Source organism: Verruconis gallopava (assembly GCF_000836295.1).
Source record: "Verruconis gallopava strain CBS 43764 unplaced genomic scaffold supercont1.33, whole genome shotgun sequence".
Lineage (NCBI taxonomy): Eukaryota > Fungi > Ascomycota > Dothideomycetes > Venturiales > Sympoventuriaceae > Verruconis > Verruconis gallopava.
The window spans coordinates 180,363-193,175 of NW_015622169.1; the positions used below are offsets into that span (position 1 = coordinate 180,363).

General features: G+C 52.9%; 5 protein-coding genes across 6 annotated transcripts; 2 read left to right on the top strand and 3 right to left on the bottom strand.

Moving 5' to 3' along the window:
* Positions 1-379: 379 nt before the first annotated feature.
* On the top strand, positions 380-2,366 carry PV09_07851 (uncharacterized protein). The gene is made up of 2 exons (XM_016361673.1): positions 380-546; positions 600-2,366. Exons 1-2 carry the CDS (start codon positions 411-413, stop codon positions 2,318-2,320), a joined length of 1,857 nt encoding a protein of 618 aa, XP_016210533.1. The 5' UTR covers positions 380-410; the 3' UTR covers positions 2,321-2,366.
* A 630-nt stretch (positions 2,367-2,996) lies between these two features.
* PV09_07852 (uncharacterized protein) lies at positions 2,997-4,782 on the bottom strand. The gene is made up of 2 exons (XM_016361674.1): positions 4,650-4,782; positions 2,997-4,593 (listed from the first exon to the last, which is right to left on the bottom strand). The coding sequence occupies exon 2, from the start codon at positions 4,393-4,395 to the stop codon at positions 3,193-3,195; it is 1,203 nt and encodes a 400-aa protein (XP_016210534.1). The 5' UTR covers positions 4,396-4,593; positions 4,650-4,782; the 3' UTR covers positions 2,997-3,192.
* A 165-nt stretch (positions 4,783-4,947) lies between these two features.
* PV09_07853 (uncharacterized protein) lies at positions 4,948-6,806 on the bottom strand. The gene has a single exon (XM_016361675.1). The coding sequence runs from the start codon at positions 6,687-6,689 to the stop codon at positions 5,190-5,192; it is 1,500 nt and encodes a 499-aa protein (XP_016210535.1). The 5' UTR covers positions 6,690-6,806; the 3' UTR covers positions 4,948-5,189.
* Positions 6,807-7,580: 774 nt separating this feature from the next.
* On the top strand, positions 7,581-9,203 carry PV09_07854 (uncharacterized protein). Its single transcript, XM_016361676.1, has one exon. It carries the CDS (start codon positions 7,734-7,736, stop codon positions 9,045-9,047), a length of 1,314 nt encoding a protein of 437 aa, XP_016210536.1. The 5' UTR covers positions 7,581-7,733; the 3' UTR covers positions 9,048-9,203.
* Positions 9,154-12,025, bottom strand: PV09_07855. Of its 2 annotated transcripts, XM_016361678.1 has the most exons (4): positions 11,234-12,025; positions 11,006-11,180; positions 10,184-10,917; positions 9,154-10,099 (listed from the first exon to the last, which is right to left on the bottom strand). In XM_016361678.1, the coding sequence occupies exons 1-4, from the start codon at positions 11,892-11,894 to the stop codon at positions 10,074-10,076; spliced, it is 1,596 nt and encodes a 531-aa protein (XP_016210538.1). In that variant the 5' UTR covers positions 11,895-12,025; the 3' UTR covers positions 9,154-10,073. The 2 variants fall into 2 exon arrangements, with proteins under 2 accessions (XP_016210538.1, XP_016210537.1); XM_016361677.1 differs by having other exon boundaries at positions 9,154-10,917.
* Positions 12,026-12,813: the final 788 nt, after the last annotated feature.

A 12,813-nucleotide genomic window follows, 5' to 3' on the forward strand; every position in this document is an offset into this window, starting at 1 on the left:
CTTGCACATATTGCGTGTTATGTCGCTTACATTGCGCAGAGCCCGTAGTCTTGACCAAACATTTACCCAAATATACCGTGTGCAGTGGCGAAGCACTAGTCTCGTTCATTCGTACATGACAAGCATTGGCGATACGCAAACACCGTGGATTAATGCTTTATCACACAAAAGTGTTCCTTCCGACAGTAGTGGATAGAGGCCACTTCTGCAGTGCCTGCCGGCACATGCTTCGCCGTGTACGACGCTATCATCAGGGCGCTCCTCTTCATGAACACTCAAATGTACGGACAGTTCAACAAGCAGCCAAGAATGGGTGCAAAGTATGCATTGTGCTGGCTGAGGAGCTGAGACTCGCTGGCATTGAGCTCGAAGGGTTTGAATGCTCCATCCAATACGCCGTAGGATGCAGTATGTTCGATGTCGCAAGCCGGGAGCTGCAATTTCACATCTCAAAGCCTGATGTAAGAAGAGCGCGCGACTTGCTGCGTATATCTTTCCGCTTCGAACCTGTCGATCCTGAATTTCAGCCATTCAAAGGTGAAGACGGTACGTCCAACTCCACACAAAGACCAGCCCGCCTCTCTGATAAAGTTACTCAGCGACTGCGCACTTGATAAACAGCAGTCCTCTGAGTTGCAACACGAATTCCCCTGAAGCTTTAAAAGCTGCGAAAAGTTGGTTCGATGGGTGTGTTTCCTGTCACCAGAGTTGCGGATCTAGAGAAGCCTGGCTTCCCACTCGGCTGATTGATCTGGGCGATTCGGGTGCAGACAACCAATTAAAGCTCATATCAACCAAGGCTCATGACATACATTCTCCTTACATGACGCTAAGTTATCAGTGGAGTTCAACAGAAGAGTCGAGTATCAAATTGACAAATGAAAACATTCAGGGTTTGCACCAGTCGATTTCAGTTCACGGGCTTCCGAGAGTGGTTCGAGACGCGATCTACTTGACGCGCGCGTTCGGGGTTCGATACCTTTGGGTCGATCGTTTGTGCATCGTCCAAGGTTCGTCGGAAGACTGGAGCAGAGAGGCAGCGCTCATGGGAAGGGTGTACTCTACATCTGTCTGTACCATTGCTGCCTCCGATGCCGACGAGCCCGGTAAAGGCTGCTTTTTCGACCGTGATCCGCGAAGCATATTGCCATGGAAATCCAACCTGAGGATCTTCAATCACCAAAAAGAGGCTTTCATCATAACGCCAAGCGTCGGTCTATCGCTTGACATTGACCCGAAGCAATGTAAATCATGGAGGGATGGAGTTTGGTTGTCCCCACTCTATAGTCGAGGGTGGGTTCTTCAAGAGAGCTTGCTTTCGCGACGGATCATCCACTGCACCAAGAGGCAACTGTACTGGGAGTGCGACAGACTCGTCGCTTCTGAAGTCTTCCCCAAAGGAATACCACAAATGTATCAAGCAGCAGATAGCTTTGGCCACTTACGGATATACCTTGCTTCTAAACTTCCGTATTCATCTTCCAATCGCGGTCATAGTGGCTCAAACGAAAACCACAGCGTAGATGTGGCCGCTAGAGGAAATGATGCTACTGGCTTTTCACACAGCCAATGGATTTCCATCGTCGAAGCCTACACAAAATGTCAATTGACGCACGCAAATGATAGACTTATAGCAATTTCAAGTGTAGCCGACTTACTAAGACGCTCTGAGGGCGAGTATGCGGCGGGCATTTGGAAACATCATTTCACCGATGGGCTACTTTGGGCACGATCAGAGCAGCGACTGGAATTTCAGTCCAAGATGCAGAGGTCGGATGGCCCTACGTGGTCATGGGCTTCGATAAATGAAGCGGTGGAGTTCAAGTTCCAAAGACTATTTGTGGGGGAACTGGCAGAGACAGTGTCCAGGACTGTAATTAAGCTAATTGACTTCCCCACGGCGAGTGAGGCAACGTGTCCTTCAGAGCAAACCACGGGTAACGCGATCGTGGTCGAGGGTGAGCTCGTGAAGGTCGAGTGCAGCTTTCGAGACGTTAGGAATCGTTCTGCCGGCGTACGCATCTTGCGTCTTGGGAAAGAGAGTTTCGACTCCACCTCCGCGACTGTGACGAAGCAGCAACTGGACAGCGTGGTTCTCTACGACAATCTTCTCGAAGGCATCCAGCAGAATGGCAACACATTTTGCATGCCTGTCATAGTCAGCGAACTGGTCAGTATATGGCACGTGAAAGGCCTGTTACTGACCTGCGGATCGGAAGGAGAATATCAACGCTTGGGGTATTTTGCCGTTAACGGCTTAAAGTCACGCATATGGAGGGTCTTCCAAGAAACGGAGAAGCAAATCATCAGAATTGTCTAACGATCTGTCAGCTAGAGTTATGGATTTGTGGTAGATGATGGGGTAGGCCTTAGTGCATTTCGTTCGCATCACGAACTGCAGGATTCGTCACTGTCATTCGTAACCTTGTACCGACTCGCAGCTATGGTGTTTTTCTAATTAGCGATGATTCTTCCGACTTAAAACTGTCACTACCAACACGCAACAAGGCCTTGAGAGCGTCGTACACCCTTACAAACATTCAAAATCGTACGTAAAATGGAATGGCGCGCAGATTTCAATCCGTAGACCCTTCAACTTCTTTGTCTACCGTTGAGCTAAAGAAAATCACTACTCCAGGCACCATACGCCATTACAATAACCGCAAAACAGACGCACTAGACGTAGGGGCCTAACCATGTCTTGGTTCTCTCCTACGATGGCTCGCTAGCTCAACATCATCTGGCGCGATCACCACTCCACGTCTCAAAACAACAACGAGTGCCCATGGGGGACCTATTGTGCGCGGTACAGGAACCGCAACCACCCTTTCTGTCGCCGCCCCACACCTTGGGGATCCCTGAATTCGTTTGGCTTTCACATAGGGGCAGGGCGGTATTCGCGGGTGTTTCGTCGCCCCCACGGCCAAGGGACACGCACGTAATAAGTTTGTAGAGGATTTAGCAAGAGCAAAAAAGCATATAGCAGCACTAGTCCTCTAGCTTTGAGTGGCTATGAACGACTCGATCTATATTCTCGGCGGCGGCATTTGTATCATCCTATCTACTGCTTTGCTGATCCGCCGCCTCGGTAGGTAGCGTGAAATTATTTGAAGGGTCTAAATCCCCAAAGGATATCTATCCCTACCACAGAGGATCAGGATGACAGACCGACCAATGATTTGAACATGATCGCTAGATTTCGTCCTCTAAAATCTTGACGTTTGGCGGCTTCACGGATCCTTGCTCTGTGGCTTCTTCAAGCATAGTCTTCATTCTGGCCCGGAACTCTTTGAGACCTCCCGGCGCGAAGCGCGATAGAGTGCTCTTCCACGTCCTGCTTGTCCACTGCTCCGCGCGGGGAAACATGCTACGCTCGTACTGCCTGACTGCTTCCATGAGCGCATCTGGCTGTTTGCAGATGGCGACGCCAAGCTCGAGTGCGTCGAGCATGGCCATGTTCACTCCCTGGCCCGTAAACGGCGTCATGAGGTGTGCAGCATCGCCGATGACGGTTACCCCTGACGTTGTAGGCCAAGTCAGACCGACTGGCAACATGTATAGGGCACGGGAAACGATCTCGTCTCCCTTCCCCACATCGCAGTCTCTGATGATCCGAGTGAGCTCAGGGGCGAAGTCCTTGTACTCCTCCAAGAGAAGTTTCTTCACCGACTCTCCGTCTGAAAGGTCGAGACTGACGGTCTTGATGTAGTTCTCGGGCTTGTGCATGAAGGCATACGTGCGAAGGGAGCCGTCGCCCTGGCGCTGGGAGAGCAGGGCCTTTCTCTTGTCCTCCCCGAACACAAAGTGAGAGCCCTTGCCGACCATGGCTGCGAGCTCGGGGTGCCTGACGTCGAAGTCTTGATGGCGAAGCTCGATACCGGATATGCCTGAGTAGAACGGAGAGACGGTTGAGAGCAGCGGACGAACCTTGGACCAGGCTCCATCAGCGCCAACGATGAGCTCAAAGCCGGAGGCGGAGGGTTGATTTCGGAAATGAATGGCACCAATTTCGACACTGTCCACATGATGATCCCATTTGACCACGTCTTTTGGCAAAGAATCAAGAAGGATCTGCCTCAGCTGCACTCGATCAATCTCTGGGCGGCCACGTTGCGTGTCTTTCACCTCGACATGTATGTTTCCGAAGCGGTCCTTGAGGACGAAGTCTTCTCCTTCATAGCGAGCAAGTCTTTCAAATTCATCATAGATACCGGCTTCTTTGAGCGCCGCTTGCCCAGAATGCGAGTGCAGATCCAACGAGCCACCTTGGGTTCGCGATGTGGCGGACTGATCGCTTTCATACACAGTGCAAAGGATGTTGTTCTTATGCAGGATGCGCGCTAGCGTCAGGCCAGCGGGACCAGCACCAATGATAGCAATTTTAGATCGTGACATGATGCGATACGGAGAATAAGTAGATGAAGTTCTAGTAGTAGATTGAACGCAGTAAAACGATGCTGACGCGATGATGGAAAGCTTGGACGCACCCGGAATCTAGGGGAAGATGAAGAAGGGAGTCATACGGCTTTTAAAGTGAGCTGCGTCGGACTGTCCGCTCTATGCGGATATTTCTCAATGTACGAGAACGGCTCTCTTGGGTCCAGTCAGGATCTGACGCGACGTTAAGTGCGAAGCGGGTAATACGCTACATCGAAGAAATTGCTCAGAAGCGTTCGGCTCGCGTCCACGAGCAATCGCCGATCATCTCATTACATCGACCTCAGAATTTGAAGGAGCCGGAGCTCATGGCCTAAGTTCTCGCCTCGAATCGGTGGCTGAGAGTTGCGAGCGTCGGAGGTTCGGCCTTCGAAGCCTCTCGGTGTTTGGTCTTACTACGGAGCGATTGGTGTGAGTTGTGGGAGTACACGTGTACAGGGGGTTCCGATAGTCGCCAAATGTGGAGTGCCCCAAGTTAACTTCGGTCAACAACTCACTACATTTGGTGACCAGAACAAGGCAGTTGATCTTGAAATCGAGTCTTCTCTAGCCCACTGACCCTGCTTTCCTTCTCCTTATTGTCATCTCATATCTTTAATTATACATGTTGCAATGGTTCACAATTGAACTTGGAGGTGCAGAATAGTCGTCGGAGACGTGATCAAGTCTGTGTATACCATAACGCAGCCTTTAGCGTATGCTCCAACGCCGCGCTAAGATGGAGTCTAAGCAAAAAGAATTGCCATGTAAGTCTATTCGTCATTGTCTCCATCACCATCATCTTGCTCTTTCTCCTTCTTCTTGGCAGACTTTTTTCTTCTCTCTTCTTTCAAAGCCTGCATGACCCGCTCACTCTTTTCGTCTTCCTTCTCGTCCCAGTCAACATCGTATTCCTGAGCCACTGCTTTTATCTCCCTCCGCAGCATGTTGCCTTCTTCTATCAGATCTTCCCACTTCCTGAGATCGAAACCCTTTTTCTCGTACAGCTGCGACTGCCGACGAGAAATAGTGAAGTTCATGGCGGAACGGTACGAGACCTGGCGGTTATGAATGAGAAACCAGCCGTAACCTCCGATGAGAGTCGAGAGTCCAACGAGGTACGTGACAGGCTCCATTACGTCCCAGCCGAGCTCGGTTCGAAAAGTCAGCTCGTATACTACCCCCCACCAGGCGACCAGTCCAAGCCCACCGGCCATGGCCACTCTCTTTGCCGCTCTGTGCGCGATCTCATCGCATTCTCTCTTCAGCTCCGCCATCTTAGCGATTTCACTGGCCTTCTTGCGCAAGCGAAGCCGCAGGTAATACGTGCGATCCGCGAAGCTCGGAACTCCCACGCGAATTTCGTTCGGCGCGCCCTCAATCTCGATTGCAAATTCCTTCCCTCGTGCCGCATCGCGTATGAAGTCTCCGATCTCAGTCGACTTGGACCAACGCACAAATCTTCGCGCCTCCGGCTCCTTTGAAGGCTTTGCTTCATGGCCAAGTCCGCTGTAAGACTCGACTCCCCCCTCGCCCGGCCCACCTCGAAGCTCAGTTGCGCTTACGGTTTCGTTCTTTGCTCCGTTAAGTTTTCCCGTCCTGATTTTCTTCCCATCTATTTCAACTTCGTCTGCATGCTCATCGAGATCGGCTTCATCTTTCACTTCGTCTTCGTCCCCATTTCGACCTTTGTGACCTTTCTCGTTTTCTTGCATTGAATCTTCTGCTCGGAAGTGCACTGAAGGTATTTTCTCCTTGCCATTTTCATCTTTTATCATCGGCAATTCCGATTGCACAAGTCGCTCCAGATATGATAATGGTTGCTGAGGATGCACAAGCAACGCTAATGGCTCAACATCTTTGCGATCCGTGTTTGTGTCCCGCGTCGTCAAAGGTAAGATGAGCTTCAGCATGCGAGACGGTGTGGTCAAAAGTTTTCCCTTCGTCATCGCCCCTGCACTCCGCTGACGAGCAACTGGCGGCTTGTCGGAGCCTTCGCGCATCCATGGGGTCCGAATTTGTCTGGCTTTGTCCTCGGCAACGGCACGATCGAAGTGTGAGAGTTCTTCGTGAAGGGGTTCTTGGTGAAGTTCAGAAGCAGGCCATGATGACGTTGAAGCTTGCTTCTCTTGGATGCGAAGTCGAGAACTCTTATGAAACGTCCTGAGCCAAGAGCGTTGCGATACTCGCGGGTAGTCCAACGACTTTGTGGTTCTTCGCAGCAATGACGTTGTTGCTCTGGGCTGCGAGCAAGCCGAGATTGCAGCCATCATTCAATCGACGAGTTTTCCACAGCGTCGAAATGCAGATGTGCAACCGAAAGCAGACACGTCAATTCATGGCGTACACGTCCTGTGATGATTGGGTTTACACCAGGCACTCTCCATGGCGGAAGTTGAATTGCCATGTTTGCAAACCATGGTACGTCATCACCACAGAAGAACGCCAAAGTCACGTGGAAGCGAGCGTCTAAAAATAGCCGTCCACAAGTCCTGGGACGTTCACTCAGGAAAAGCAGCACATCATCGTCGTTTGGCATGGCTTCATCAATAATAAGATCATCACGACACGAGCGAGCATTGGTCAACGACGTGCCTTGACACCCTCGTGACTCGTTGCCACCGTGACATGACAGACCGGTTCTTCTTATTCTTCTCCACATTCTTACAGTCCCCTGAGATGATCATCAAAGCCACAGCTGCGCCAAGCACGCGACTCCTTTTCTCTTCCATGGGAACATGTCCGTGATGGGGGTATAAGGACTCTAGTCTTAACGGCCACTAATGAGAATTGCTTGGCTCGTCCCGTCATTCGACACGTCAAGCTGCGACCCCCCTGCGTAGGCCACGGTTCTTGCACGTCTTGAGCGTGCTTGTTCCTGCCGAAACGTTTGTTGCTCGCCCCGTACGCGGGGATGGAAGCTATCGACCACGACGACCCGATCTCCCAACAAAAAAAAAAAAAGGCCAGTTCTCTCGCTGCTGCGCCAAGGAGTTTCGATTTGCTGAACAGACGTGTTCATGCCGGGGTTCTGCCTTACTGTCGCCCCCGCCCCCCTCGCTCGACTGTCCTAAGAAAGCGGAGAGTAGTGTTCGATGGCGCGCCTAATTTCTGATGCGCCTCGCGAGCTTTGGGAATAGATCTTATTTATCCCTGCCCTCCTTCTCCGTGTTCTTTAACGACGCCGCCCCAAGGTTTCTTGGTGAAGCCTTTGTCGGTTCCTTTCGTCCTCAACCTTTTGGTCTTCAGATGCATTCGTTATAGTTTCTTTTCGTTGTGTTCGACCCCTCGAAGATTTTTCAATTCTAGCCGACCCCATGCTCGTCAAGCGAATCCGCGGTCGTCCATATTTTCCAGCACTTTGTTTCTTCTGCACCATTCTGTTCTTCCTTTACCCGAGCGAATTGCGCGAGCAAGTCTTGGACCTTACGCCCCTTAAAAGAGATTATCATGGTCCGCGACACCCTTTGTACAAACCGCGGCGCAACGCGACAGCGCCCATAGTCGACAATTTCCCACTCGCGAGCGCCGCGAAGACGCGCTCGGACCTGCCGCCGATCCCCTCGTGGAATCTGCCTCCAGATCCTCACGTGCCCGAGAAGACGCCCATTCTGATCGGGTTCACGCGCAACTGGTTGCTGCTGCAGCAGGCCGTTCTGTCGTACATCACGGCGGGATGGCCGCCGGAGGACATCTACGTCGTGGAGAACACGGGCACCATGAACTCAAACAAGCTGGGCAGACTTTCGCTGCAAAACCCGTTCTACCTTAACTACGACAGGCTCACCAAGGTCTTTGGGGTGAACGTCATCTCGACCCCGACCTACCTCACCTTCTCTCAACTGCAAAACTTCTACCTCCACCTCGCAATCGAGAACGAGTGGGACTACTATTTCTGGGGCCACATGGACGTCATCGCCGTCTCGGAAGAGGACTACAAGGACCCCGCGACGGGCAAGTACGAAAGCTTGTACATGCGATCGGTTCAGGACCTGCGCAAGACGGTGAACGAGTACGGACGGCGGGGCCGCTGGGCAATCAGGTTCTACGCCTACGATCGCATGGCGCTCGTGAACCGATACGCCTTCGAGGAGGTTGGCGGCTGGGACACGCAGATCCCGTACTACGGAAGCGACTGCGACATGCACGAGAGGCTGTCCATGGCCGGCTTCAAGCAGGAGGACGCGCGGAACGGGCTCGTGTACGACATCGGCACGCCGCTTGACGACGTCTCGGTCCTGTTCAGGCGGACGGCGCCCTCGCCCGCGGACGCGCCCGAGGCCGGAAAGGACGAGATGCGGCGGGACTTCAGCGTGCAGCGCTGGGGCCGCGAGGACACGCTGGCTTCGCCCGCGTGGAAGGCTCTGACGGACCGTCTCCACGGCATGCAGCACGCGAAAAACCACGACGCCAGAGGCCGAAACACCTGGCAGAGCCGACAGACCGGCGGCCAGGGCGAGCCGTACTACAAGGATCCCGACGGCTTCGAACAGGCGATTCTCATGACGATCGAATTCGGGAGAAACCTCATGGCGGAAAAGTGGGGCCACCGAGGCTGCAACCTGCGTGCGGCCGGGCTTGGAAAGGGTGACGAGTGGCGAGTTCGACACGACTGGGAGAGTCGCTGGTGATGGATGCGATCATGTTTGTTTTTTACACGGCTGTAGCGCAACAAGCGGCGTTCGGTGTTCCTTTTTTTTTTGCAGTTCGGGGGACATGGATCGCCTTTTTGATACCCAGCGCATCGTTTACCACGGTATATAAAACGAATCATTGCAATAGCTCACACATGTCCGTACCAAGTCCCCCCTTTTTTTTTCCACGTTAGGTCATTTCCTGCTCGTCTGCAACTCGCGCAAGTCTGCCTTTGGTTCACGCAAGAAACGTCAAGAACTTGCAAGGGCTCTTTGAGACTGTGCGGAATGTTTCGATGTGACGATGTCGCACAGAAAGTTGACGCTGAGATTTTTTTTTTTTGGCATGTTTAGCCAGCCTTTTGGTCCTCCTTTCCAATTTCAATTTCTGAGCTGTCGAACTAGGCTCCGAGAATATTGATGCAAACCGCTTGGAAGGATTGAAAGGACTCCCGGTTTGGCTATGTTCCTTTTTTTCCTCGTGTGGAGAATCCATCAGGATGCTTCGTGTAAAACACCCTCTTAAGTCTGCTCTTGTTAAACGTGCGGCTAACTCAGCCTCTACGATTTTGGCTGTAGGCTAGTTTATATCCGAAGATCCGTCCAAAGCTGCATTGTCTTACGACACCGGCTCCAAAATTATGCAACCTTTGCGACTCGCATCTGTGATCACGCGCATGGCTTCATACTTGACTACTAAAACGGTGATTACGCTTGAGTACGTCGCATGCTATGCTCTTTACACGTACAGCTCGGCCATTTGCCATTTCTGCCCAACATGAAAACGGGCACAAGATGTTTGCCGAGTCCAAAACTCCTCCCTAGCTGGTATCAAGATTTAGGCCGTGCTCTCCTGAAATTGTTATTTAGGGAACTTTTTTGGCCAGCAATTGAGCTACTTCCTGCTCGAAGAGTCGTGATGCTGTAAGGAAGCCACGTATTGTAATCGTAGTGCGAGATTCTCCTCGCTTCAAGCGAAACAAACCACTCGCTAAACATCTTCCCCTTCCTCGAAGACGGTCCTCAAGGTGGTGGGGCATCCGACATATCTGAATAACGGAATCAGTCCATCTAGATCGCTCAAGACGCAAGGCTGATATCGAAGAGAGGGAATGAGTGTGGACAAATCGTACCTTCATCTTCCGGAAAACTACATTCCCTCGGAGGCCGACTCCGTGCACACTGGCTGCATTGCGGACGTGCTTCATCGCACTTCAACTTCCTATTGCGACACGTCCAACATCCTGTCTTCGCACGCCTCCTCAGGCCACGATCTGACTCTACCGCTACTGCCTCTCGCTCCTTCTCCTTCTCTTTTTCTTTGGCTGCAACCGCAGCAGCAGCACTTGAAGAAGACGGCTTCCCCGCTTTGTTGCCTCTAGGGCCAGTCTTCTTCTTGGGCTTCTTGGTGCCCTCGAAGTCTGATCCTGATGCGGATGAATCGTTTGCCGCACCGGCTGCAGATGCCGAGGCGGAAGCCTGAGCAGCGTTGGAGGAGCCGTAACTTTTGCGACCTGATTGTTTCGACTGTGTCTTGAGGCCAGGGATCAGAGTCACGACTGAGGGACGCCAGAGATCGCCGTCTCCAGGGTCGGGTTCCCAGTTTGGGTCGACCAAAGGCGGAGGAGGGTCTTGATTGTTGTCATGAGAATCATCCCAATCATCATCGAGAGGTTCCAGGTCGCTCATCTCGTCGTCCTCCACCATGCTGTTGCGGATTGGTTTGGTGGAGGTGCGTTTCCGCTTTTTGCCCTTGCCAGGGTCTTCTACAGGCGCGACGACAGGCGTCCCGGCTTGAGGCGTCGCATACGACGCCATTTCGCTGGTGTCCATCGGTTCTGCAGAGTCGTCGTGGACTAATCCATTACTGTTCGAGGATAGATTAGTTCGAGGATTTATTCACGTGACCTGTCAATCGTGGGCACAAAAAGGGGGAAAATAACCCAAATACGCACCTGACAAGATTGGCCCTTGATTTGGATGGCTCAGCAGTGTCGGGAGCCCGCTCGTTGCTCGCGTTGTGAACGGGAAGGTGCTGGTACACGACATCGACGATTTGCTGGGAGCTCGAGAACTTGACAAAGATGGAGCCCTTGCATTCGTACAGAAGGAGACGTGCGGGCGAGTCGGCTGCAGGGACGTGTTAGACCGCGTGTTTTGAACCGGGAGGAGCAACACCTCACCTTTGCTCGGGGATTGGTCTCCGTTCATATGCTGGTCGGCACCGGCTGCGGCCGCCGACGCCGACGCGCCGCCTGGCGTTCCGGCACCGTTGTTGCTGGTAGAATTCTGGAGCGAGAACGCGTCCGTGGACTTGCGCGTCTTGCCCAGGGCGCGGTCCTTGTTCTGGCAGGAGTCCTTGCAAAGGTACTTGAAGCGATAGCCGTCCGCGTGTTTGGTGTCCCACGCTTCTTTCTCAAAGTAGTTGAAGCCGTCGACGTCCTGGATGGACCTCAGAATCGCCTTGCCGACCGCGCGCTGGCGTCGCAGTTTGGCCTTTGTGTCCGAGACCTGCGCAACAGCGTCCGACACGGGCAACGACACCGTCACGGTTTCATTGCTGGCCGTCGACGGCGGCACCTGGACGTTGGGGAAGTGCTCGCGGATGCTGTTCCCGTCCGCGGTCGCGATGTCATTGATCTGGAACGCGACGTCGGACTCGAAGATGAACTGCGCATACGCCGTCTTGGGCGGCGTTTTGTCCTTGCAAAGGCTGATGTGTTTGCGCAGCAGGGTCTCAAGCTCGTCAAGCGACCTGGAGTGATAACAGACGTCCGGTTTTGGGCCACGGATGCGCACCTGATTTTTCATGGCCCGACTGGAGATGCCCTCAGACGCAGCCATGGCGAGCAGAATTCGAACACGGGGACATGGAACTCGAAAGGGATTGGGGTGTCGCGAAGAATTGGACACGTCAGATGAGGTGATACTTGGCGGATTTGGGGAGGGAATTAGTGACTTGGAGACAGAAAAAGGTTGAAAGAGTCCAGGAAAGAGCCACACGACGCAACGCTGGTTCGAGCCTGTGGCTGGTGCGCAACGCTAATCCCAAAGCGGAGCCCCCGCAGCCTCGGTGCCAGGGGGGCAAAAAAAACGCACGTAAGGCTGCCGCCAGGCACCGAAAGCGCCAGTTCTGAAACGATTGTTTCAGCCTTCTCCATCGCCTTGTCTGCGCTTTGCGCCCAGCACTATGCAGACAGCACCCAGACCCGTCGAGAACTGTGAGACACTTTCTGCGATTCATCAAGCAGTTTCCTTTTTATGCGCGACCTTGGTCTTCGTGTCGGCGGATCACCGACTACTCGCTCGGTGCAGGTGAGTATTGGGCACATGTGACCGCACGACTTGCAAACGATGGAAGTCCGCGTCGCTTTTCTCACCTCATCGGTGCCAACGAGTCGTCACATTGATTTTTTTTTTTTTTTGGTGAAGAGGCTAAAGCCGTACATGTGAAGATGATCCAAATTCAATCTGCTAGATCCGCCTCTTGGCCAATCTTCTTCCAACACCTATACGACACAACACCCACTTTCAACAACACACACACACACACACACGCACATACTTTCAAGATAGACTTCCCACGCAACCCTCGTACAATGTAAGAACAAAAGCCACACGCGAACCACGGTCAGCAACAATGCAATTTCATCGATCCATGAATCCCAGCCGCCAACCGCGCTCCCACACGCACCCAGTACATTGCAAGCCTGCAGCGACCGCTCACGGAGGCGGCGCCGCGCGCTCACATCGAGCGACGCAG

Coding starts and splice junctions, on each gene's coding strand:
- PV09_07851 (XM_016361673.1), top strand. CDS start 411: ATGTTCGATGTCGCAAGCCGGGAGCTGCAATTTCACATCTCAAAGCCT. Junction 547..599: donor GCCATTCAAAGGTGAAGACG/GTACGTCCAACT, acceptor AAAGTTACTCAG/CGACTGCGCACTTGATAAAC.
- PV09_07852 (XM_016361674.1), bottom strand. CDS start 4,395: ATGTCACGATCTAAAATTGCTATCATTGGTGCTGGTCCCGCTGGCCTG.
- PV09_07853 (XM_016361675.1), bottom strand. CDS start 6,689: ATGATGGCTGCAATCTCGGCTTGCTCGCAGCCCAGAGCAACAACGTCA.
- PV09_07854 (XM_016361676.1), top strand. CDS start 7,734: ATGCTCGTCAAGCGAATCCGCGGTCGTCCATATTTTCCAGCACTTTGT.
- PV09_07855 (XM_016361677.1), bottom strand. CDS start 11,894: ATGGCTGCGTCTGAGGGCATCTCCAGTCGGGCCATGAAAAATCAGGTG. Junction 11,181..11,233: donor AGACCAATCCCCGAGCAAAG/GTGAGGTGTTGC, acceptor ACGTCCCTGCAG/CCGACTCGCCCGCACGTCTC. Junction 10,918..11,005: donor TCAAGGGCCAATCTTGTCAG/GTGCGTATTTGG, acceptor ATCCTCGAACAG/TAATGGATTAGTCCACGACG.